This window comes from Silene latifolia, chromosome 6 (assembly GCF_048544455.1).
Source record: "Silene latifolia isolate original U9 population chromosome 6, ASM4854445v1, whole genome shotgun sequence".
In the NCBI taxonomy this organism is placed as follows: Eukaryota; Viridiplantae; Streptophyta; class Magnoliopsida; order Caryophyllales; family Caryophyllaceae; genus Silene; species Silene latifolia.
This window is the reverse complement of record NC_133531.1, coordinates 10,420,852-10,446,462: the sequence shown is the minus strand read 5'-3', so window position 1 is coordinate 10,446,462 and position 25,611 is coordinate 10,420,852. Positions and strand designations below refer to the sequence as shown.

General features: G+C 35.3%; 4 protein-coding genes across 15 annotated transcripts in view; 1 reads left to right on the top strand and 3 right to left on the bottom strand.

The window, feature by feature from the left end:
* The window catches only part of LOC141586292 (UMP-CMP kinase 3-like), a 36,200-nt gene extending 34,304 nt beyond the window's left edge, over positions 1-1,896 (bottom strand). For 10 of the 11 annotated variants that reach the window (XR_012519502.1, XR_012519496.1, XR_012519497.1 and 7 more), the window contains exons 1-4: positions 1,668-1,896; positions 669-711; positions 485-521; positions 118-235 (exon numbers count right to left, since the gene is read on the bottom strand). Coding sequence is in view for 4 of the 11 variants with exons in the window: in XM_074407471.1 (XP_074263572.1) it covers positions 118-235; positions 485-521; positions 669-698 (185 nt within the window). In the remaining 7 variants the exon portion in view is untranslated. Of the gene's footprint in view, positions 1-117; positions 236-484; positions 522-668; positions 712-842; positions 910-1,667 lie in introns of those variants that run through there. The other variant, XM_074407469.1, reaches the window with a different exon arrangement.
* Positions 1,897-2,624: 728 nt separating this feature from the next.
* LOC141586289 (uncharacterized) lies at positions 2,625-9,515 on the top strand. Its single transcript, XM_074407464.1, has 12 exons — positions 2,625-3,021; positions 3,521-3,580; positions 3,673-3,726; positions 3,813-3,873; positions 3,980-4,056; positions 4,369-4,418; positions 5,070-5,152; positions 5,896-5,966; positions 6,074-6,227; positions 6,692-6,852; positions 6,938-7,036; positions 9,097-9,515. The coding sequence occupies exons 1-12, from the start codon at positions 2,983-2,985 to the stop codon at positions 9,166-9,168; spliced, it is 981 nt and encodes a 326-aa protein (XP_074263565.1). The 5' UTR covers positions 2,625-2,982; the 3' UTR covers positions 9,169-9,515.
* Positions 9,516-9,574: 59 nt separating this feature from the next.
* LOC141586288 (E3 ubiquitin-protein ligase RZF1-like) lies at positions 9,575-11,624 on the bottom strand. 2 transcript variants are annotated; one of them, XM_074407462.1, is made up of 3 exons: positions 10,526-11,624; positions 10,191-10,266; positions 9,635-9,718 (listed from the first exon to the last, which is right to left on the bottom strand). In XM_074407462.1, the coding sequence occupies exons 1-3, from the start codon at positions 11,493-11,495 to the stop codon at positions 9,712-9,714; spliced, it is 1,053 nt and encodes a 350-aa protein (XP_074263563.1). In that variant the 5' UTR covers positions 11,496-11,624; the 3' UTR covers positions 9,635-9,711. The 2 variants fall into 2 exon arrangements, with proteins under 2 accessions (XP_074263564.1, XP_074263563.1); XM_074407463.1 differs by lacking the exon at positions 10,191-10,266 and having other exon boundaries at positions 9,575-9,718.
* An 8,218-nt stretch (positions 11,625-19,842) lies between these two features.
* LOC141586287 (uncharacterized) lies at positions 19,843-22,866 on the bottom strand. Its single transcript, XM_074407461.1, has 3 exons — positions 21,817-22,866; positions 20,406-20,634; positions 19,843-20,265 (listed from the first exon to the last, which is right to left on the bottom strand). Exons 1-3 carry the CDS (start codon positions 22,617-22,619, stop codon positions 20,101-20,103), a joined length of 1,197 nt encoding a protein of 398 aa, XP_074263562.1. The 5' UTR covers positions 22,620-22,866; the 3' UTR covers positions 19,843-20,100.
* Positions 22,867-25,611: the final 2,745 nt, after the last annotated feature.

The following is a 25,611-nucleotide window of genomic DNA, read 5'->3' as shown; positions in this document are numbered from 1 at the left end:
TTAGGGGCAAAATATAACCACGAGGTCATAGATCAACCCCCTACCCCTCGCTTCTAATTTTCTTGTGAGGTTCACAACTGAACAATGCAAAAATCAAAAATAGAACTTATTGCTTACCCGTTTTCAGAGCCAGATTTAATCTCTGCTCGTAAGAGATCACCAGCACTAAGATGGGTGTATCCAAAATTTTGGACAATATTTGTACACTGGGTGCCTTTTCCACTACCAGGGCCACCTGATCAGAAGACGGTGTGAGCATAAGTCATTTTAGAACATATAACTCGGAAGTACCCATCAAAACAAAGTTATCCAGGCACATTGACATGGATATAACAACATATCAACGGGAAGTTACTAACTAATGATTGACTTCAAAGACCAAACCTTTTCAAGCTCAAGACCAAGAATCAGCAATACGCTCAGTGAAACAAGGTCGAACTTATGGATAGAAATCATTGTTCTGGCATGGGGACGAAAAACTTACCCAAAACAAAAATGACGGTGACCTTCCTTGCTGCGGCCTGCCAAACACAGATGCTTGTTATGAAAAGAATTACAAGGTAACATTCAAATTCCAAATAATTACAAGCATTATTAGTCAAATCACCGAAGTTTACAAGAGCTAAAACATGGAATGAGGAACAAAAGGAAAGATAAATGTAACTCACTGTGTTAGCGGTTTCAGTAACAGATCCCATGGTAAAAATTTAACTGTGCAATAAAAAAACATTACATCTTATATCAGTCTCACAAAAAACAACAACTTGCAATTACTTGCTACGAGTAATAAAAGAAAGGAAGGTCTGATCATGAGATTTTCATTTTTTTTGTTTGTAATTTACCATTCCAATTTAATTTGTAAGGATGGTCACCATGTACAATGCCAATCTACTGTAAAACTTGCCAATAACGAGTCATAATCCTCTCCATTGACGTTGACCATGTTTGACAATCAAAGTCAAAATAAGACGATGCAAATGAGATAGAGGGCATATACGGTCACCATGTACAATGCCAATAACGAGTCATGATCCTCTCCACTCTCTCTCTCTTTCCATCCCCTCTCCCAAAACCCAACCCCATCACCTAATCAATGGCTGGGATGAAGTCTTAAGCAAAACTACTCCCTCTGCATTACTTAATTTATGTTGGCCTGTTGATTCGGTAATGGACCCTCCTCCGTTTCCTCCAAAGAAATGGAGAGGATCCTAGTTCGCGAATGACGAGGTCTGGCTAGGTTCAGATGAATCAAAAGATGTTACACATTACAGTCACCCATACACAACCAAAACAAATCCAACATTTTTGCCATCAACATAAATTTAGAAGCTACACCCATCAAACTGTGGTTCAATCACCACAAAATCAAAGACCTTGCATTGTTATACACAAAAAATACCTCTTCCAAACAAATTTCCATACAAATTCAGCATAAAGTTACCTACTTTTTAACAGATCTCCTACATTAATCCAACAAAATGCAAAAAAAATGCTAGTTTATTATCACAATATCAACATAAAGATGCAACATTGCTCAACATAAACAAGACCAACAAACATAAACATAAATTTCAAACAATAAGCTAAAATTCAAATGATTTAACACATAATAATCATAAAAAAAAAGGTGGGAAAAGAAGAGAAATGAAAAGGGTAAGAGAGATTACTGGTTCAGGAAAATGGGTTGTCGGTAGATGATCAAATTAATTGAGAAAATTGAAGTTGAGAGACAAAAAGTGAGTGATTGGAATGATTATACCAAAATGGCCAATTTATAAGTCTCAAAAAAGGGAGCACACACAATGCTTATGTTGCCCGCTATTTTTTGTAACGTTCATTCATTACCTTTTTCTTCTTTTCTTCCTTTCATTTTCAACCATCATTTTCGGATCTTTGATATTGAAATTTTATGAAAATTGTTAAATACAGTCCACCTAGAGTCTAGTGACACTTGTAGCCAATTAAGTTGAGCCAAGTAGAGTTGAAAATTATTTGACCCGTCTTAAGGAGTGTTAAATTTAACTAGTATAGATCCCGCACGAATGCGCGGTTATTTAGATAGGAATATTAAAGAAAATCATTATTCAACTGATATTTAACTCAAATTGAAATTTAATTGTAAAATTTATTGTATTAATGCTAAAGGTCGGTGTAATTCAGTTGTACATATAATATAATGAAAATTCAATTACGGATATGATATAATAAAAGTCCAATTACAAATATGATATAATGCAGTTATAGCCAAATTTATTTAGGCGGGAAAATTTGAAAGATCTCTTATTCTTTTAGTATAAGGGAATGTATTATCAACTGTTTGTGTAATTGATTTTGTATTTACCACCTTTATTATATGGAGTAGTTTTAAGCGGTTAATTTTCGTTTTCACGGATCATAGATGATGACGAAATAATCAATTTGAGGAATGAGTTGGCCAATTCCGAATTTCAATTTAAGAGTAATGCTCAACTGAAATTTTGCATGATGACGAAAAGAGCATGTTAATGTAGCTCATAAACTAGTAAAGGAAGCCTTTTGTATGTCGTGTTTTTGCTCGTGGAGCTTTATTGTTCATTCGAGATTACAATGCGGAACATAATGAGGTCATTATTTACAAGATCTGAGTAAGTAGCAGAACTTGCCCGAACCCGTTTACTGTGCTTGGGCTCAAACAGTTTTTTCTTCTTCTCAAATTTCAGCCCAAGCACGGTCCACAATTCATAACGTGTCGTGCAGTGCAAAATCGTGCCAATCTCGAGTCATGCTAAAATGGGCCATAAACGGTGCTGAGACGTATCAACCCAACGATCCGCGTGCCGACTTCCATCTCTAATTACAATTCACGACCAGTTACTAAAAAGCAGCCTAATTCTCAAAGAACCACATCCGAGTTCCGACTCAGCTATACCATTCGAGTTGACTCGCCATTCACACTTCTGCAAAAATCTGCAAAATCTCCATTAATTCTGCAGAGAGAGAAACATGGGTTACTCTAAGGAACAACTTCTTGCTCGATTGAAGGTCAATCTCTTTCCTATCTTTCTAATTATTCATTTTTTTTACTGGTATCAATTTAAGATTATATATACGAGTAATTGTTATAGTAGCGGAACCAGGATTTACAGTTTGATTTCTCCTGCAAAAATATGCAAAATCTCCTTCTAACAGCTATTATTAATCGTATATGTTGAATGTCGATGTTGATTATTTGATTTCTTGTGAAATTCTCATTCTTACTCCGTCCCGGTCATTTGTTTACCTTTTGTTTTGGCACAAAGACCAAGGAATGAGGACGGGGTCAATTATTAGATGACGAGTGGGTCAAATTGCCCATTAAAGACATTCATAAAATATACAATTGACCGAGACACCGTAAACAATTGACCTGAGACACCCAAAAATGGAATAGGTAAACAAATGATCGGGACGGAGGGAGTATATAGTTGTTATGTTTATCTTAAGTTGATCATATATTATATCTAATTATTAATTGCATATGTTGATTGTGGTGACATTGCAGGAGCTTGAAATTGAGTTTGAACAGTATGAGCATCCCGTAGTTCTAACTGTTGAAGTGGCGGTATGTCGCCGAGTTTGAAATAGTTATTCATCAGTTCCATTTTGTGTTGCTGTGGCTATTTAATGTGTAAACTTTGTTTAATTTGCTTTCAGCATAAATATCTTGCCAATGTGGATGGTGCATTCTGCAAGAATTTGTTTCTTAAGGTAGATTTGGCTTTTATTGTAGCGAAATTTGTTGTGATTTTGCATTGCTCGTGTTTTTTATGTTTGCTTTTTAATGGCACTTGCAGGACAAAAAGAATAGATATTACATAGTTTCTGCTCTATCAGAAACAAAAGTCGACATGAAAGGTACACATTTGCATTCGATCCATGGACTTGTTGAGGTTTTTCTGCCTTTCCGTTTGTTTCTGGTGTACTGATGTGTAAGAAGTATTTGTTCTTCAACGTTGAGCAGTTCTATCGCAAAGGCTTGGTTTGGGAAAGGGAGGCATAAGAATGGCACCTGAAGAAGCATTAGGCGAATTGTTGCAGGTTGGTGTCATGGTTTTTGTTTTAAGCAGTACTCCGTGATATTTCCTTGTTTCAGCCAGTGAAGCGTGTCTTATGAAGTTACTTTATGATTGACCATCTTTTAGTAGAATGCATGAAATGTGTGCCGTTGCCTATTTTACGTATTTGTTGCCCCGCTTTTTCCTACATTAAAGGAACTGTGATAATTAATTTGGGCGAAAAAATACCATTGTAGTGAATGATGCAGCTCTGTAATTACCCACATAAAGAATTTATTTATGCCCAATGGGCCAAAAAAAAAAACCTTATGCTTTTATGTTCTCTTCTCTCCAGGTGCCTCTTGGCTGTGTAACTCCTTTTGCATTGGTGAACGAGTCTGCTCGGTATTATTATCTACTGAGCTGCTTTTGTTTCCTTATTTTGTTATATTTTAGAATTTAGATTGGACTCAATTTCCGCCCTCTTAGTTCAAATGATTGAAGCGTACTACTTTCTTGTATAAATTATCCATTACTTATAACCCTGATTAAGGGTTTTAAAATATGACTAATGGAAAGTCCTTGACATTCCATGTATGCAAATTGGAAATTATGAGCATATATCTTCGGTTTTTAAATATGACTAATGGAAAGTCCTTGACATTCCATGTATGCAAATTGGAAATTATGAGCATATATCTTCGTGTTGCTTACGCTCATTTTTGTAGTGGTCTTTGTTCTATTCCAAACGTTATCTCTTGTTAATGTTTATACGCTTAGTTCTAGTGTTGTAACAAATATGCTGGACCCGAGAGGCTGAGACCTTAATGTTGTTGGTGAAGCGTTCTTTAATTTGTTACCTGATTAAAAATTTGATTGATGGTTTAGATAATTAGAAACACTCTCTAAGTTCAGTGCTATGGACTTTTGGACAAGTGGTATCCTAGCTTTTGTCTTGGTCTGGATGCTTCAAGTTTCACTCTTTCATTCGCACATCTGCATATTCTTCTAACATTCTGCTGCATCTCACTCTTTTCCGCATGTTCAATTGTTTAGGGATATCGCACTGCTATTGGATCAAGGACTCAGATCCCAAACTCGTATTTTATTCCACCCATTATCTAATGACATGTCCATTGGTAAGGACAGGATCCCTTTATGGAATTAAAATTCAAAGTATTCTGTATATTCTGTTCTCTTTTGCTGTTGTTTTCCTTGGTGGTGCTAATTTAATCTTTCACGTAACGGAAATTATTATTTTCTTCAATTATAAGCACTTAAACCAATCTTTTTGTTCTGGAGCTTTTCAACTTTGTTCACACTTAGCTTCACATATAAATATTTTGGGATAACATGAAATTTCTGTTCACAACATTTTGTTAGGTACAATATGAAGTGTATTTACCTGAAAGATAATTGTCATCATTTTCTGTTAACTGTTCACCTATTCAGTTAATTAGCCTGCATGTTATGTTCGGTTTCATTTAGAAGAATTTATACTAATTCTTTTGAATTATTATCTATCTTAATTACTAAACATTTTACACATTGTCAAGTTCCATGCCATATGTTACTCGTCTATTTTAATGAAATATCTGCATGTTTTGGCTTAAAAGAAAGTGTCCAAGTGTCATAACCATGTCCCAGTATCGAGTGTCGGACACGGGTACACGAGGGAATAAGAAGCGTCTGTCCGAGTGTCGAGTGTCAGACACGGGTACGCGAGGGAATAAGAAGCGTCGGAGTAATATAGGTTCCAAGACAATTGTGGGCTTGTGGCAGTAACTGCTGATTTGTCTTTGAGGATTTAGAAATGATAGGTAGATTTATGAGGTTGGTGGCCTTGCCAATGCCTAATTATAATGTTCTCTTATGACTACAGCTCTAACAGCACTTGGGGTGGACAAATTCTTGAATTCAATTGGAAGAAGTTCTGCGTACGTGGATCTTGAGGTTAGGTTATGAACTTATGATGGAATGATGGTCGTTTGTTATTTGGCTATTTGTTTATGTAGTAAAATATTTGAGCTCTGGCTAAGCTGTATTATGTTTGACCGTAGGCTAATCCTCCTGTGGGAAAGGACCAACCACCTGATCTGGCTGCTTTCGTTCCGTCTGGTGCAGTAGCCAAGGCAGAGACTGAAGCAGTTCCCGGCGGACATATTACTGTCCCCCAAAATCAATTTGCGAACAATGATACTGCAGTTGCTGGAGGTAATTGATCAAATCCCGACTAGCTAGCTTTCATGTGCTACTACATATAGGATAGTGGAGAAAGTCTCGTACAAGCATATGATCTTCGTGGTTTTGTTACTAAATATAAATAGAAAAGATCAACTTTCTGCGGTGAGTGGTAACATGGGAAGAAAAAGTGCATATGTTGTTTGGCTTGAAGTCATAAGCTGTTGATGTCACTTTGACTGCCAGGGGTTTGTAAGTATCAGTTTGGTCGATGACAATGTGATATTTTGGAGTGCGTTTTTGTCCTGACGCTATACTCTAAAATTCAGGAATTCAGGGATCAGATGGCCATCATGTCTATCATCCTGTACTCTAAAATTTATGGATAACATGGCCATCATGCCTATCATCCCGTACTATAAAATTTTGTGATCATAAGCCCATCGTTTCTATCTCATTGTTGCAACCAAGCAGTAATGCTGACCCTTTTTTACCAGGTAAAGCTGCGAAGCAGCCAGTTGAATCAAAAAAGGGCAAAAATAAATCAGAAAATGAGAAAGATGCAAAAAGTAAATCAGTGAAGACAGTTTCTTCTTCTGACCCGGAGATATTTGTGAAGGAGATTTTAGAAAAAACTAAAAATCTCGTCCTTGCAGAAGTGAGTTCCGTGTCTATAATTTTCTTTAAAGAGAATAGACGTATAGTTATTATATAGCGCTTGTTTTTGAAATATTAATATCCAGATCACAGAGGAGGCAATAAAAGAGCATGGAAACCAGCTTGGGGTGGTTGCATCTAAAACTATACATAAACATCTTGGCCTGGCGCTAAATAGCCTAGCTGTAAGTCATCTTTCTGACGTTATTTACTTCTTTATCCCCTCGACTCAGTGCTTTTTAACCACTAGCGGATTAGAGTATGAGAGGCTTGTATGGAAAAAATTGAAAATACATCCAGCAATTAGGTGTTCGATCTGGTTTACCCAACATTGCATAGGGATATGATGAAGGTTACATGTTACATCTAATTGTTTTTCATTATTCTAGTTGAAACATGAAACTCTTCTACTTATTAATTTCAGATGATCTGTGGACAGAACTCTGTTCCGTTCTTTGCCAAATCTCATCTTATATATATATATATAAAACTGGGTTGAAGCGCTGTGGATGCGCCACGTGTCCTATACAGCTTTAATGACAAGCATTAATTACAGCTAATCATTTAATATGAGCATAATAAATGATGTATAAATCTCAGCAAAATATTAATTATAATTTAATAAATTTATTATAAAATTACATAAAAAATTTACGGTAATTTGATTCTAAATTTAGTAAAAAATTATTTTGATAAAAATTCTAAAATATAAATAATTATGTTCATTGCGAAAAATACTTTCAATTGAGTATAATTTTGATAATATTTATTGAAATATTTTGATATGTAGAGATGATTAAAGTGAGTGTCTCACAATATTTTATACTCCCTCCAATTCACAATAAACCTCCCATTTCATTTTGGCACAAAAATTAAGGAAACACACTATCCCACCATACAATTAAATTTGGACCACACAAACACTTACCAAAAAAGAAAATAGGGAGGTTATTGTGAATAACCGAAAAAGGAAATAAGGAGGTTTATTATGAATTGGAGGGAGTATCTACGTAAAAAAACATTTTGAGAAAGTTATAAAACTTAAACCATTAAATCCGGTAAGAAAAATATATTTGGGAGAGTCATTGTATTTATTAAAAATAGAACTTAAAGAAAACTACTAAGAGATAAGTTTTTTAGTATGAGAATGAAAAAAATTAATTATATTGCGAGAAATTGAATACATATAAGATTTTGATAGGTTTAAATAGTGTGATAAGAGTATGTATTTACATAGTAACACATTGATCGCGAGTACATTTAAATAATCAAAACAAAGGTAATGATTATTAAGTAATATATATAGTATTGTAAACGACATGAAAAAGTAGAAAACACGTTACAATTTTCTTTAATATCTTCAATTAAATATGTATGCGTTAAGTATAAAATATTGATTATGGCTAACTGAATATTACTTTAAGATAAATATTTTATATGTTATCTTTCAAATACTTTTAAGTTAGACCTCAAAAAAAAAAATTTGAGAAAGTTCAATAACCTATTTTATTCAGAGGTAATTTATTAAACATCATTGTAGAAAAATAATACAATTGATAGTTGTTTAAAAAAACAAAAGGTGCAAATTTCTTATAGATATTTTTGACACATAGCAATTGTAACACACAATCAAAAGAATTGAATAAGTTGAGTTTAGACGCTATATGTTTGATACATAATTATCATACTGTTATACATAAAAAATTAATAAAATTACATAAAATTATATTCACATCATTTTGAACAAATATTAACTGATTCAGGACATAATGTATCGTTAAATAATATAATTTGAGAAATCAATGTTGATCGTTGCGTTATTCAAATAAATTTTATTTTAATTAATATGATATTAGATAAGTCACAAATTTATTTATAAAACGTTGGTCATGCATAGTTAATTATCACTTATTAGTTTTAATAATTAAAACTGTATGTATTTTATTTTAAAACATTGAAGTTAAACCTAAAAAAACTAAATTTAAGAAAAATAAATTTATTTTTATTTATAAGTAAAAATATTAAAGATCATATATAAATTATATTGAGGCCGCGCGAAGCGCGGGATACTACCTAGTAAATTGTATTCCCAACTTGGGTAGTTAATATGTTAGCATTACGGTTACCTTATTTGTTGTGTTCTCTGATACAGATATGTATATGCATACAAGATATGCACTAATTTTCTTCTATTTGGCACCGTAATACAGATGATTTTACAGATGACAAACTTATTTTTTGACAGGTGACGTTCAAGAATTCAGCTTATACAGAAGGATTTCATGCGGGCATGAAGTGTCAAGGCAGCCAGTTATGAATAGTTCTCATTTCTTGTGTGTTGGAGGTAGCAGATTAGCTTACTTTCGAGCCCATGTGATACAACAAAGGCCGACTATTACTCTAAGAGTCCAGACACTAGTTACTTGGATAGTCTTCACCATGGGTCATAACTCTGGCCCGAGTATTTGATCAGGTTCTGGCTTCTTTTACAATTCCTATCACACTGATTATTTTTATGGCTGCTGTTTACTTGCTAAAAGTCTACTTTTTGATCTGTTGGTGAAAATTATATGCTTCATGTCATTTTTTTTTGTGAATTACTAAAATCATTAGATACAGAACTATGAAACACGTGGGAATGTTTGATAGCAATTTGATTATCCATATTTTGTCTCTACATTTAGCCCACCAACGATTCAAAAGGCTAATAATAAACTTGTAGTTTTGTCATCATCCATATCATCATAGGCCTTGAGAGTCTCTGGTATGTACAATAGTGCTTGATCTGATAAGGTTGCTTCCTAGTCACGATTAGCGTCACGGGCAGTGCTAGGGGTTACAGAAGAACTGCCATCTTGGCCTACGAGCTGAAAGCATTTGAGAGCGCACGATGATTTAGTAAGCAATAGAAGGTGCAGTTCTTTGAGTTGCCAAAACCAGGCAAACATAAGACATCTGCTATTAGGCAAAGAAAAGAGGGTCGTAGTATCTAAAAACACCATGTTATTGACACTCCGTATGAATTTCAGGTATTAAATGTCGAGGAATTAGAAGTGATGTTCGTGCTCCTTGAATCCATAATACTTGCTTTTTAGAAAGAATAGACCTGTCAGACGAAATAGTTCGTAACACTTTTAATGCAAGAAAATACATCTGTTCCCCCCTGCTGTTAGTTTCTTTTGTAGATTGCCTCCTTGTGGTCATCAGCTCAGCATGCTTAGCTATTAGAGTATTAGCCTATTAGATTCTGAAAGTCAATAGAGCCTAGATTTCTGAACTTCAGCTGGTCGATAACGATTTGGTGTAATACCAGAATTAACATAACATAGTGTTCCTTACTTGGTAGTCAGATATTGAGCATATGCCACCAATGGTATGGCAAGTATTAGACACAAGGCGCATGCCAACCCAAATGCTGGAATTTAAAACACGCGATATCAACATTCAGTTTCAACACAGTGATATATAGTACCCCCGATGTCTCGTCCATTTCTCTATGTTTGCTTTTCGATAGGTTTTTATGCTAACACTTGAAAATGTTGTGGGGATATGGCTATGTTAAATTTTAACAATGGCTAACATAAGAAACTTACATTACTGAAAACATAAAGAAATGGTTGAGACAATGGAGCAAGCGAATATAGTTAAAGCTTAGTTTAGATTGATTATCTGACCTCCTGTGGCAATTCTCCCGTCTTCTTGATTCGGATCAATTCTGCGATATCGCGAACGGAAGGGCCAAAGTGATCTCAATCTGTCCCAGTTCAAACATCCTCGGTTCTCACCATTTTCAGTATTTGAACCTACTGATTCAACACCTCTGTTTTCATCCGGCTCTGATAGTTCCATTCTGCAAACAGGGCAGGAGTTATGAAGCCTCAACCAAGGTACGATGCAGTCTGAATGATACACGTGTTTACAAGGTAGGATCCTAACTTCAGTCCCCATTTCAAGCTCTTCTTTACACACTGGGCACTCTGAACCTCCCTCGGCCACGTGCGCTTCCGACAGCTTAACTGTTGGTAGAGCCTCGATTGCTTCTTCGGGTGCCGGAGGCGGACCTGGCCTGTCATTATCAGTTAGCTCTTGTATCAGCTCCTGCAGACCTGGTCCAGTGAAGTAGTTCCTTGGATCACCCCCTTGAGGAATCAGCCCTTCTGGCCTAGTTACTGGACCCGGGGTCTGGCCTATTGGCCTGAGTATGATCCATCTGGGTCTGGTTCGCAACCCGGGTTCCGTACCCCACTCATCCCTAGGGTTCGAGGGATGTGATGGTGAGGCTCGAATCCATCTTGACCTACCAGAGCCTGGCCCGTATATCCCACCATTTCGTCTAGACGGGCCTCGAGTTATGGCCCATGGGTCATCAGCATCCCTGTCATAGATCCTCACTGGTGGATCCAGCATGAGGGCCAAGGCTTCTAACAGGCGAGATCCAGGTGAAGAATCGTAATCAGTATGGTCTACCACCAATCTACGCCTCGGGACTTCCATCTCACAAACAAACTGACCGAAGCATCGTGGGCATACAACCTCCGACGGGTTTCCCGTGGAAATCCTGACCGCTCGTCGACATTGGTAACACCAATGGAGATTGTAGTTTGTCGTTGGAGACCGCCGCGTGCGAGGTGGACTCAACGACATTTGGCCCTATTCGTGATTGGTGTGGTATACTACTGTTTGTTAAGAAGTTTTCAAAGTTCCTTAAATATTTTTGTGAGACCTCTTTATGTAGAAAGGAATAGGAATGTCTTTCGGGTTTCGCAGAAAGTGATTCTTTTCCTGCAGAACTGTGGTTTCCCAGCTATTTGAGCTGATTATGAAGGAAACAAGGTTGAGTGAATGCTGTGCATTTCTGTTGATTTGTCCAGGAAGAAACGTTAGCATCTCCTATTGTGAATCTTTTGCTTGGAACCGTAAACCGCGTAGGAGCCCAAGTATAAATGGGCTACATTCTCCTATTTGGTGAACCAGTTGATGGTAAGATTGGTAATGGTAACGGATCAACCCGTTGGTAAGCAACTCTCGTGTAGGTTTTGGCCGCATTTTAGCCAAAATGAGTTTTTTTTTTTTTTTTTTTTTTTTTTTTTTTTGGCAACAGTGAAGAAAGGTATACCTACATATAGTGTTCGGGCATACTATGCCCTTATTACACTCGTAAGTAAACAACACTACGATACAAATATTAAACATTAGCAAAAGACAATGTCGGGTAGCTAACTCGGGTAAATCATGCAAACCAAACAACCATTTTAGTAATTTCTGTCATATAACCATCTTAACGGTAAAGTGGAGCGTGATACGGTCTATGAATTGATGTCGATAACATCGACGGAGTACTAGTTTGGACTTTGGAGGATGATACTTGTTGACAATCTTAAGCTCATTCTGTGCATTTACGTAAATTGTTCGTAGAAGCCAAATTTGAAGGTTATTAATCATGTTTCGAACACCTTAGGATTACCATGGTGGTCTTTCAAAATTATCGAATAATTTAGCAGGAATTGTTTCGAAGTTATGAAACATATATAGAGTATAGACCCATACGATGTGTATACATTTAAAAATAGTTTCGATTTATAGCTCCATACAAAATAGCAAAAGTCAGGAGTATTAAATGATAAAATAACAAATTTTACAATCGATTTTATTGATCAAGACTTTTAATCTAATCATATGTACTCAGTTTGTCAGGTCATTTGTTTACCTATTTCATTTTAGGGTGTTTCAGTCAATTGTTTACGTTTCGATTAGAAGCGGTTTAAATGCTCGAGACTTTTCATTGTATATTGCACAAATATGAAAAGAATAATTTTGAATTTGTAGTCGAATGGGAAAACTTCATAATCAACTTTTCATATTTTTGTTGCTTTATTACTTTATAGAAGCGAATAATTATTGAAAATTTGAAAAAGATGGGGTGACTTCAATTTGAAGAAAAGTGGAAATTGTGGGTTACCAAATTCAATCTTGGAGGGCAGTGTCATATTTCGAATTATTATTATTATTATTATTATTATTAGTCGTTTGTCCCTATGCGTAACTGCGTAACAAGTTTTCTATCACCATTATTTTCATTTTTTTTTTGTTAGAATATTATTTACAATTTGGGAGTTCGTGATAATGGTATAATAGCACAAATTCTTATTTCAGACCGTTATATCCGTCTAAAATGGTCAGACAGATACCATTTCCTCTCACAAAAAACCCATTTAGGGTGTGAGTGGGAAAGCACATGGGGGTGTCCCACCACCCATGTGCTTCTCACTTGTAAGAGGTTTTATTGCGGTCTGAAATAAGACGGTCTGAAGCAAGATGGACTGGTATAATAGAGGACCACGGGGCATAGGCTATGATCGAATGCCCGAATGGAGTATTTTGATGCGACCATAGTGCACATACCAGAAATAATTGGTCTTCTATAAGATCGTTTTGTAACAATAAACTTTCACGCGTAGTATTTTGGTTAATGTAAGAATTTGTAATTGTTACTTTTTTTTTATTAATTAACTAAATACACCTTAGAATATACACGAAAGGTTGCAAGTTTTGTAGATGTGTACGTCAACATTCTGTTTACTAGAGTATCAAATTAGGACTTGCCAAGACATAATCTTATATCGAATTAGTTTCAATAGTTTCATGGAGCTGAAATCTCAAATGCACGAATTATTTATTCACGTCTACAAGAATTAGGACTCGCCACGACATAATCTTATACATAATATTAGGTTGCAAGTTTATGCGTGATTCGTGAATTTGACGTTTCAACTCCGTGAAACTAATTCAATATACGATTATGTCTTGCCGAGTCATAATTTGACACTTTGGTAACAAGAATGTTGACATTTTATGCATGTTGATTGAGGGTAGCACATTGGTTAGTTTAGGCCCTGTTCTTATGGACTGAAACGAATCTGATCTGAATTGAACTGAACTGAACTGAATTTATAGGATTTGAACTGAACTGAACTGAACTTATAAGATCTGAACTGAACTGAACTAAACTAAACTAAACTTATAGGATCTGAAGTGAACTGAAATTAAGTGACTTTAAGTCTAAAAGAAAAGGGTCTTAATATATGATGTAAAGAAGGATTGAGCATGCATGTTAGTAGGAAGACAGTGGTGCGTGAATGACAATGAATAAGGCGTAACTGCAAGTTGGCGGCTCCAATGGATGGTGTCAACTGTCAACGAACCTCCTTACAATTGGGTTTGATAATTGTATTAAGGTCAAAAAGGTTGATAGTGGTTAAATGATTGTGACCTTATATTATCAACTTTTAGTCTTTTACAGTATGCCACTTACTACTTCCCACACTTATTTTGTATGCTACTCTTTGTATAGACTATAGAGCTATGAAATTGACTCATCGCTCATGGACTTATTTGTGTGATAATAGTGATAAACTGATAACTGATAAGATTAGAGTAGCTTATTCACCGGTGGCGAAGTTAGGAATTGAGTTTAGGAGCGAAGAATTACAGCGGGTTAAGCTGGTAATGGTACAAGAGAAACTCGAAAAAAGTTGAAATTTTTAACAAAAATCTTGAAATTGTCATTTACCAGCGAGGACGAGCGTCCCTGCTAATCCTTTCCTAGCTCCATTATTGTTATTGACATTTATTTAGGGAGGTATAGTTTCTTAGACATTTTGTGAAAAGTGGTGTTTGGAATTTGGATACACTTATCTGAAGATGACGACGATAAATACGTTCTATATGAGAAGAAACGGTATTTGTATAGTGTTATTATTAGCCGAGTTATGTAAATTAAAGAGAGTTTTATAGTGACATAGATAATAATAGAATTCACACTTAACCATTTGCTATTTAAGGATACTCAAACAGTTGTGAAAAACAAAAGTGACATAGGATAATATGTGGCCTTTTTTAGGTTGAGTGCAAGAATCAAATGACGAGAAAGACCGTCTTTCCACATGGACTAAACTATGCAACTAAAATATGTTACCCAAATCAGTAGTAAATGATTTTACTGACATTTTACAACTCTATTTGGGGTTTGTAGTGCATTTCATAGATTTAATCTCATTATTATTTTTAATTTTTTTATTTATTTTTATAATAAATAATTGAAATTCTAATATTTTTTAATTTCTTTTTTTGTAGCTAATCAATTGGATATGATGATAATTGTCTTTTTTTTAAAAAAAAAAACATAAAATTACGAAATTTAATTTGTTCACAATAGTAATTGAAGCCCAAAAATTTCATATTCTGTTTTTTTTTTAATAAATCTCATCGATTTAATGATTTTTTTAATTTTTAAATATTTTTAGTTATGTTCATTTAGTAATTTTACAGATCTATTTTTTTTTTATCTTGTTGTTTAGCACATAAAAATATGTCAGATTTCCTTTTTTATGCATGTACTATGTTTTAGTTTATGATTGATGTAAATTAAAACATTTTAATATATGCATAGTGAAATTCTGAAAAGGGGAATGGGAGAAATTAAATAACTGAAAGTGAATGTGGGGGATTGATTTGAGAAGAGAGACTAATTAATTGTCATATAAATCATGACAGGGTCCACATGCAAAATATATCCCTAAATTCAGTAACTAATGAGAAGTCACGAAAAAACCTAGCTTTTATACTAGGTAGATTTGTTTTGCAAACTTATTGTACAAGACCGCAATACACACGAATTTGTTAAATTCATTATGTTGCTGTAAGAACTATGAACATCCTATCTACAACTCTACAAGACTTCAATTAAATTATTTTATTAGAAAAAGTAAACAAAAACTATTAGTTGAAAATTGGGATCATGGACATTAATGAGATGAGAAGCAGCAAAATGGTGTTGTACTTTTTTGGTCCTTTATGTTTTTCCCAAATTCTCATTTGTGACGGACAATATCCGTTACAATAAGTCAAATAAAACTCATATTGGTAGATAAAAATAAATTATTTATGACTTTTTAAGCACTTTAATTTTTGTTTTATTTATCTATATGGTTAACATTTGACCCATTACAAACTTGTAACGAATAGAGTTATTGTTAGTCCGTAAATTTTCAAGCCAAACTCATCTACCAAGATTAGTCAAACTGTATGACACATGACAAGATTTCACCGAATCATGTTTACTGATTTCACAAGAACAAGGAATCTTTGATATTTTAATGTTACATCCACTAATAATTGTTGGTGTCTTTTGTAGATTTTTTTTATCACAAAATGTTATACCGAGTACGTGGTCACTAAGGATTTATTTTGTGAGATTCGGAGAAATCAAAGCGGTTTTACATTTAATATGGTTAATAAAATAAATTTAGACAGATTACTAAAAATAGTTCCTAAAAACTTCTATTTTACGATAAATTTGTGTAAAATTATCACACATAAGTAATATTTGTTTTATATTCTCTCCGTCTCAGTCATTTGTTTGCCTTTGTTCTTGACACAAAGACCAGGGAAAGAATAGGGAGTTAATTATTAGATGACAAGTGGATCAAATTGAGTGTGGATGATCTAATTGCCCATCACAGACATTCCTAAAATAAAAAGGCAAACAATTCACTGAGACGCTTCAAAATGGAATAGACAAACAAATGACCGGGACAAATAGAGTACTAAAGTATCATTAAGACTTTATTCTTGTTATTTGGTGCTGAAATTGAATAGGGTAACTCATGAATTGACCTTATAGACGTGGTAAAAAAAATGAGAGAAAAATAAACACGACCCGGAACGGCCTCTCGAACGGCTCAAATTGAAGTGTAATACACGTTTTTCGGGATTCTAAGTTCCGGAACAAAAATGTCCTTAAATCACCGGGATGATTTCTTGGGTTAGACAAAGCGGCCTCGCAAAATTTGAGGAGCAACAGAGAAAATTTGAGGCTGGCGGTGTGCAATAAACCAGTCTTGGGATTAAATAGGTTACTCGTTGAAATTGGTTTTATTCTTGTTATTTGGTGCTAAAATTGAATAGGCCAATAAGGTTACTCCTGAAGCGACCCTAGGCACGTGGTAGAAAAACCGGGAGAAAATTAATACATCCTAGAACGGCCTCTCGAACGGCTCAAATTGAAGTGTATAATACACGTTTTTGGGGTTTATATGGTCCCGGAACAAAAATGTCGGTAAACCAAACGGATGATTTCTCAGGTCAGACAAAATTTGAGCAGCAACAAAGGACATTTGAGGGCGGCTGCTGGTGTGCGGGTTTCGGGTCTGTTTCGGGTCAAGCTGGTCGGGTTATTTCGGATCGGATTATTTTCGGGTCAATGAATAATATAAGAGAGAAATAGTTAGTCTTTTCGGTTCAACTATAGTTATGTTTTGTCGGGTCATTTTCGGGTTGGGTGGTTTTGGATCGGGTCAGTACGGGTCAAGAAAGTTCGGGTCATGTTGGGATTGGATCGGGTCAATTCGGGTTTTTGGGTCACAATCGGGTGATGTATTTTGGGTAAATTTCGGATCTCAGATCAACCTTTTCGAGTCGGGTCAATCTGGTCAGGTTACTTTTGCCAGATCTACATTAGGTGGAATATACAACAATTTATAAAGAATTCGTCTTCTGTAAATCATCTTATCGTTAAAGATAAATGTCTTGCTCATGTCATGAATTCATGATCATCCTTACTATAAAACCCCTCTATCGAAAATGTGTACTCTACTATTGTACGGGTCAATGAATTCATGATCATTCTTGCTTATGTGTTACTAGTAGATAAATTGTGTGAATTTTAGAACAATTTTTATCGATAGTTTACAGGTTTTATTATACACCACGAGATCAGTTATCAGTTATTGTTAATGAATTAGATCCGAATTAGAAACATAAAGGTTTCTTTATTCCTTCCTTTTTTTCTTTCTAACTTGTTATACAAATTAAGTATTATGAAAACAATTTATCAAATAAAGCGTCTTGCTTATCAAACAATCCCGTCACAAGCTGAAAACCTCTCACAAAAAGGGAGAGGGGACAAGGTGGCGCACCCCCATGTACTTCCCCACTCACGTTTTATGGGTATTTTGTGAGAGGAAATAGTATCCATCACAAGCATGTGATGGATATCGTCGTCTTTAATGAGATTTTGTGTTTATCAAAAGCATGCATAAAAAAGCAAACATTCAACTCCAAACTAATTAGCCCACAAGGCCACCACCACATACAACTTGATCATGTGCCTCTAAACAGTAATGACAACTCCTAAAATACTATTCTAACCCTAAAAACAAGATATTGTAGTAGTCACTAGCACATGGCTCTACATACTTAAAAACTTTATAGTACTAGTATTATCATAATATTATAATATTAAATGATATATTTGCATATATATCAAAGCTTAGTGGATGAGAAGCAATACTTGCTCCATGCACTATACATGTCTTGATCTAACTCATCTTTTTGTGTTTTGTCTCCTTTTGATTTGGAAGTTTTGTCTATTTGTTCAATTTGAGAGTCTTTTCTAATGTTTGGAACAAAAGTATTGGATCATGAAGTTGAAAGATTTCAAGATTGTCATCATCACTTCTTTTCTTTATCTAATTGTTTTAAAGGCCAAGGTTTGAATCTAATATGGACCTATAGTTATTTATCATTATTATCTTTCTACCGATTCTCGATTTTATATTCGCGTTTCAAAATTAAAAACCATCCGTAAAAATTTACGAAAGTTGTTTATATTTGCAAGTTTATTATATGATATCTGGAGCCAAAATTTGTCGTTATGGGGGAGGGGGGGGGGGGTGATTTTCAACACGGATGAACTACAAAGTAGTAAGGAAGTAGCACTCGCTAATCGCTACCCTAAATACCAAAAAAAAAAATAGTTGAAATTATTGATTTCTGCTACCAAATTCTGTAAAATACAATAGAAAAAATTCACATTTTTTTTTAAAACTTTTTACGTTTTTATGTCGATTTCTCAACCACTTGTTCAAGAGTCAAGACTATAGCACTCTATCGAGTAGGTCTCCTGAGAGACGGTCTTTCAATAAGTTTTATTCAGAGACCATTGTACAATTTTAAGAAAAGGTGGTACTAAAGGTAATAAAATAGGTACAAATCATGATTAATGATAAAATGGGTACATTTATTATATAAACAGGTACGAAATTATTATGTTACGATCAACAACAAAAGGAGTACGAAATACAAATAAAATGGTACGAAATATTGATCTCTCAATAACTTAGTAAGAGACCGTCTCTCTCAAGTTTTAGTGGTATCTTGTACTTCAAAAAGTTGTAGAAAGCAAGTTAAATTGTTGTACAATAGTGGCAAATGCATATCAAAGTAGAGGAAGATGCTGTCTATAACTTTAGTTAGTTTTGAGATTGAGGTAGACATTTCGTGGACTCTTGTTATCATCACAACTCCATAACTTGCTAATGTTCTCTTCCACTTTCTTGCACGCCCTTTCCCGCCCTCTAAAGTATCACAAAATCTCATTTGTGACGGCACGTATCCGTCACTTTGGAGTGACGGATACCATTTTTCCTCACAAATGATCCAAATAGAGGAGAGAGGGAAGCACATGAGGGTGCCCCCACCTTGTCCCCCTATTCGTTTTGTGAGTGACATTATCCGTCACTTAATCCGACCCGTCTTCAGCAAGACTAATTGCTAAAGTATAACATGTTACTTTGATCGTCGCATTCGATGCAATTTCCGTTTTGAGTTATTTGTTACTCCGTATTTGTATAAGATGGTTTTACAACATAATTACAAAGCGAGTGATTATTTCGGTGTGATCGTTTTAAAGGAGACTTGTTCAGTCGGATCTTTTAAATTCCGTATTCATGTTCTTTCTTTTTCGGTCCACAAAGATAGAGACAAGCTCCAAACAGTAAAGATAAGGTATGGGCGGCAATGAAGTACTTGCAGAAAATGCTGTAAATAAAAATTAGAACCTGCAATCTCATAATTGCAGGAAACAATAAAACCCAATAATATTTGCTGCAAGAAGTTTGTATATTTATCTTCGTAGCAACAATAATAGATGTTTGTTTCAGACATATAAACTCTGAATAATTCAGCTTTCATAAATCTACATTTTTTTTTTTCAGATTTATCTACAAGTTACATGGTATGGGTCATTTCGGAAAAAAAGAAAAAAAAAAAAAAGGCTCAAAACTCTGAACCTCCGGCAAAGCTTGTGCATGCAGGGGTTATCTAATAATCTTCTTTCCAAGTACTACTACTACTACTAAAAACGACGGTTTTAGCGAAGAATTTACAATTTCTCAGAGTTAATCCTATATTAAGCATCTGAATCATATAATTTACCATCCATTCTATTCTGAACTGCTTTAACAGCAGCAACTCTAGCTGCAGTGGCGGCTCGATTAGCGCCTATCACTGCTTTGTTAACTTGTTCATCTACTCTCCTTAGGTTTATTGCATTCTCTGCTGCTTTTCTTGCAGCCTGTAAATCAGAAATCAGAAATCAGAATTCAGTAAGAGCTGAATCAAAGATGAGACACAGACTAATTAAACTAATACCGAGTCTTGCATAACACGGTCTTATATACAGTAACTCTGAAAGGTGGTTTGTCAAATAATTACCTGAACTGCTCGGAGGACGGAATGTGTTAGTGGAGGCAAATGGGATTTGAGAGATCCAGAGTCCCATTCACCACATTTTGGTTCTCCATTGCGGAAGGTGTACATCCCGTAGCCTTGTTTCCGACCTTCATGCCATGAACCCTCGTAGCAATGGCCGTTGGCAAAGTGGTATACACCAAACCCATGGATTTTATCCCCAAAATACTCCCCTGCATATCTATCACCATTCCTAAAACATCACAAACACCAAAAATCAGCATCATTACGCCAAGATTCAAAACCGACTAACATTACACAAGCTTCATTTACCAAAAACCAAACTATCGCGAGACAAAATAACACAAGATAAGCATAATCTAATTAAAAACACATCTATGTTAAATCACTCATACGAAACAAAATCAGGTTCACTGAAGCATAATCTAAGACTTCCAAGATTATAATTATACCCGAAGAAATGTCCATAAAAGTGTTTTAACAACACTCATTATCATAACACAATCCACTCAAGCATGATCTAAGACACTCAAGAGTATAATTAAACCCAAAGAAAAGTCCCATATACAGTGTTTGACAACACCCAAAACATCTGATTACAGTCTTAATCATAACATCCATCCATCACTAATGGTCCACCGAACTCCGAAAAAGCAAACCGCCCTCCACATATGAAAAAAAAAACCGTCTTTCAAAAAAACAACAAAAAAAATGTTGAAAAATTCAACAATTTCCTTCCCACCATACCCCATCATAAAGGCCATAACAATCCTATCCTAATCCAACTATTGTTTTCAAATCAAATAAATCACACAATTTCCAAAAGAAATCCCATCAGTAAGAATTACTAATCACAAATCCATCCGAATTCGATCTCAATAACACTTCCTTTTCCATGTCCACATAAATTCCCTAAAATTCACACACACCCATAATTAACATAGAAATTTCCAAAACAAATCCCATTAAATGAAACTAATAATCACAAACCTACCCGAATTCAATTCTTAATTCAATTTCATTCCCAAAATTGACTATCACTACACATTGAGCTAGATTAAAAGCAAAGTAACAACTCAATAACAACCACATTACCTCAATATACTCCTACATATGACACCAGTGGCGGAACTATGGGGTCTAACAACGGAAATTTCAATAACTTCCATTAAATTTCCGAACTTTTTTCAAGATTACCTTAAATCATGGTTCCGCTACTAAATCATATAACAAGTAATAACTAGGTCAAATGCACACAACGTTGCCTTAACGCGACCTAAACGGCCCAAAACCGTCCAATTCCAATAAAAAGAAGCGCAACCAGTCTAATAAAAACCTGACTTATATACCCTAAACCAGAGAATTCACAATAAAAAGAAGCGCAACCAATTAAAAAACCGAGTCGCAATCGTACCTGAAATGATAACAACCAAGGCCATGTTTAACACCACATTTAAACTCGCCAACATAACAACTACCATCAGAACAAGATTGAACACCAAGACCATGATATTGACCATTACACCATTCACCAACATAAGTATCACCAGTATAAAACCTATAAACACCATAACCATGTCTTAATCCACCTCTATACATTCCTCTATACCTACTTCCTTTCGCCCAACTTTCTATCCCATACCCTTCATACCTTCCTTCTACCCATTCTCCTTCATATCTTCCCTTCACATTGTAATTATACACTCCGTTTCCATTACTTTTACCGCGGTTAAATTCGCCTTCGTAGTAATCTCCGTTACTGTAAAACTCCACTCCTTCCTTCACCTTCTCCGTCACCGGCGCATTTGCGCCGGTCACGGTCGATTCTTCCCCGATGAACCACTGGACCGAGACCGAGTTAGACCGGTTCGTTTTCGGCTTGAGCCGGATTCGGTAAAAGAGCGCGACTGTCAGAATAACCGCGGCGAGAAAGAGGTTTTCCTCCGCGGGAAGGTAAATGAAGGTTAAAATTAGGGTTAGGGTTAAGGTAATGACAGAAAGTGTTTTTCTGTGGGGTCCACATGAGTAGTAGTGGTGGTAGTGGTGGTGGTGGGCCCGTTTACGGTTGTTGTGATCCACGTCGTCATCGTCGTTATCGAGGTGGTGGAAATCGACGGTGGAGGAAAGTGATTGGATTGATGATCGGACGGTTGGTGATGATCGGAGAAGTGATGACTGTGTTCTTGTTAGCTTCCCTTTACTTTTATTAACCTCCATTTTGTCTCTAACGGAGTCGGGATTGTTTATGTAAAACCGTCTCACACAAGACTAACTCGGTAACAAAAACAGAAAACAAAATAAAATTAAAAATGAAGTGGTTTTGCATCGACGGTGGAGGAAGTGCGGTGGGTGCGGTGCCTTGGGATTCGGATCAGGTGGTGGTGGTGTGTGGGTGAAACGACGTCGTTTGAGGTTAGTGAGTGGTGTAGAGAGAGAAAGTTGAGGAGGAGAGAGAAGAGAAAGTGAGGAAATGAGGGAGAGGAAGGTATTTATATATGTGGTGAGGGTGTGGGGGATGTGGGGTCAAGGAGAGTAGATTTGATCTGGACCGTTGGATGAAGATCTGACGGTGGAGGTTGGAGGATGAGTTTGGGCCGTTGAGAGAGGCGCGGTCTTGACGGGAAGATAGAGTCGTTGGATGAAATCTCTGAGGGTTTTTTTTAACTGTGACAGTCTTGCCACGTGGATTTTAGTTTTTGAGAAAAAAATTGAAATAATTTGGTGGGGGAGAGGTGGGAATTTTTTGATTTTGGGGAGTAATTAAAATAGAAAGTAAATGTTAAATGTTTTTGAGTTTAAAAATTGAATCATTCTTCGGCGCGTTGAATCTGGTATATTATTGTACTCCGAAGATATAAAAGTACGAATAATGTAATTTTGCAAGTTTGGTATGTTGGCTTGATCTGCTAGCTCGATCTGGATGAGGTATTTCGTTTGTCTATGAGAGTATGAGGCTATGAGTCAGAAAATTTATACATGATAAGTTCGAGTCTAGGATTGTTCTGTACATCTGTATTTGATCACCTTAGTTGTTGCTAGCAAGTAAACAAAATATATTGGCATAAATGAGGATTTTTGGCTTTGGGGGGATTGATCAAAATGGAAAGTAATGGGGGAGGGTGTGGGCTTCAAATATTTTTGAGTTTAAAAGTTGAATTGGTTTCAATAAAGGAATTTTTGGGTTTTTGAATATGTTATATGGTCGGTAAAAAAAAGGGACGGATAATGTAATTTTATAGGTTTGGTATGTTGATTGATCTGTTAACTCGATCCGAATGTAAGAATTTGCTTGTTTATAAGGTTCTGAGTTGTAAATTTATATAGGATAAGGCTTGAGTCTAAATTTGCTTTGTGCAGTTGTATTTGATCATACAGTTGTATTTGATCACCTTTGGTATAAATGGAGATTTTTGGCTTTAGGGGGATTAATCAAAATGGAAAGTAATGTGTGACTGTATGAGGTTTGATATCAAGTATTTCCGAGCTTAAAATTTGAATTGGTTTCAATATAAGATTTTCCGACACGCTTGGTATGATATGTATAATTTGTACAAGAAATAGGTATTGTAATGCATTTTATAAATTTGGTATGTTGGTTTGACCTGTTAACTCGCTCTGAATGTGATTTCTATAACACTATGAGTCGTAGAATCCATTTTGAATAAAGTTTGTGTTTAAAGTAGTCCAAATGTATTTTATTATCCTCGTTGTTGCTACTAAGTAAACGTAAAACATGGGCATAAATGGGGATTTAATATTGAAATGGGGAAAGGTAGGGATTTTTGGCTTTTGGGGATTATTTAGAATGGAAAGTAGTGTGTGTTGATGGGAATTTGAGTTTAAAAATTGAATTGAGTTTTGGAAATGTCTTTGTTTGGCAAGTAAAGTTGGTTATGGATCTTTTGCTTTTTAGTTTTTTTTTGGATATAGCCTATTTGATCTCCATAAGAAAAATGGATGGAAAATGTTGAGCCACAAAGGTCGAGTTGGCTAAGATACGTTTTTTTAGACCTGACTCGCAAATCATAATTGATAAACTTAAAAGGCCAACTTGGCTAAGATACGTTTTTTAGACCTGACTCGCAAATCATAATTGATAAACTTTTGATGGATATAATCAATTGATGATGAGGATAAACCATCCAAAAAGACAAACACGTTAATTTTAAACGCTAGTAGTTTAACTAAATATCGAACATGAAATTAAGGTTCCAAGTTTTACTAGTCATATGGTCTGTCATTATGTTGAATAAATCTGGATGTAACTATGGCTCTATAGACCAGAATAATATGTAGTTACTTCTTTTCACTACTGTCAAAAAAAAAAAAGATTTTCAACACAATCATTTTATATCAAGTGTTTGAACTTTACAAGTCTCAACGATATAATAACTCCACAAATTTCCTACCAAACTTGAAATTTTTCCTAACTATAATGATTTTATATAATGATGAAATTACAGTAATGTTAAATCTTTAAATGATACAAACCATTCATGTTTGGCCTCAAATTAGCAATATAATTACATGATAACATCAGTAAGACAAAAGTCCACATCAAAATCAATAAACTAATGTTCCAAAATTCGAAATTATTTTTAACCAAATTGCCGTACATATTTTAGGAAATTAGTAGTCCGTGTTACGCACTTACGCTACGCCACTTATTTAGCAACTTCCTGAATTAAGCTAAGCTTCATAATTTTTGCGGTTCAAGTTGGTGTACGTACACTTTTGTATTCGCTTTCTCATTTCATGTCTTTTTTGTTTCTAATCTTAATTATTAAGCATCAAACCTTTTGATCTTGTGCATACTTTAACAAAGCGTCTTGCTTGTGACGGGCTAATCCCGTCACAAGCTGAAGACATCTCACAAAAAGGGAGGTGCCCCACCTTGTCCCCTCTCTCTTTTTGTGAGAGGTCTTCAGCTTGTGACGGGATTAGCCCGTCACAAGCAAGACGCTTTGAAGTATCAACAAATCTCATTGAAGACGGACGATATCCGTCACAAGCTTGTGACGGATATCGTCCGTCTTCAATGAGATTTGTTGATACTTCAATGACTCTTGTCCGAGTTTGTCTTTTATAAAACGGTTTCATGTTGAAGTAGAGTAAATTACACATTAAAGGTATATACACCTCTCAATAGAACATGGATTATTAATCATGTGGGTTACGGGAAGGTGTTTAGGCAAAATGTACGACGATT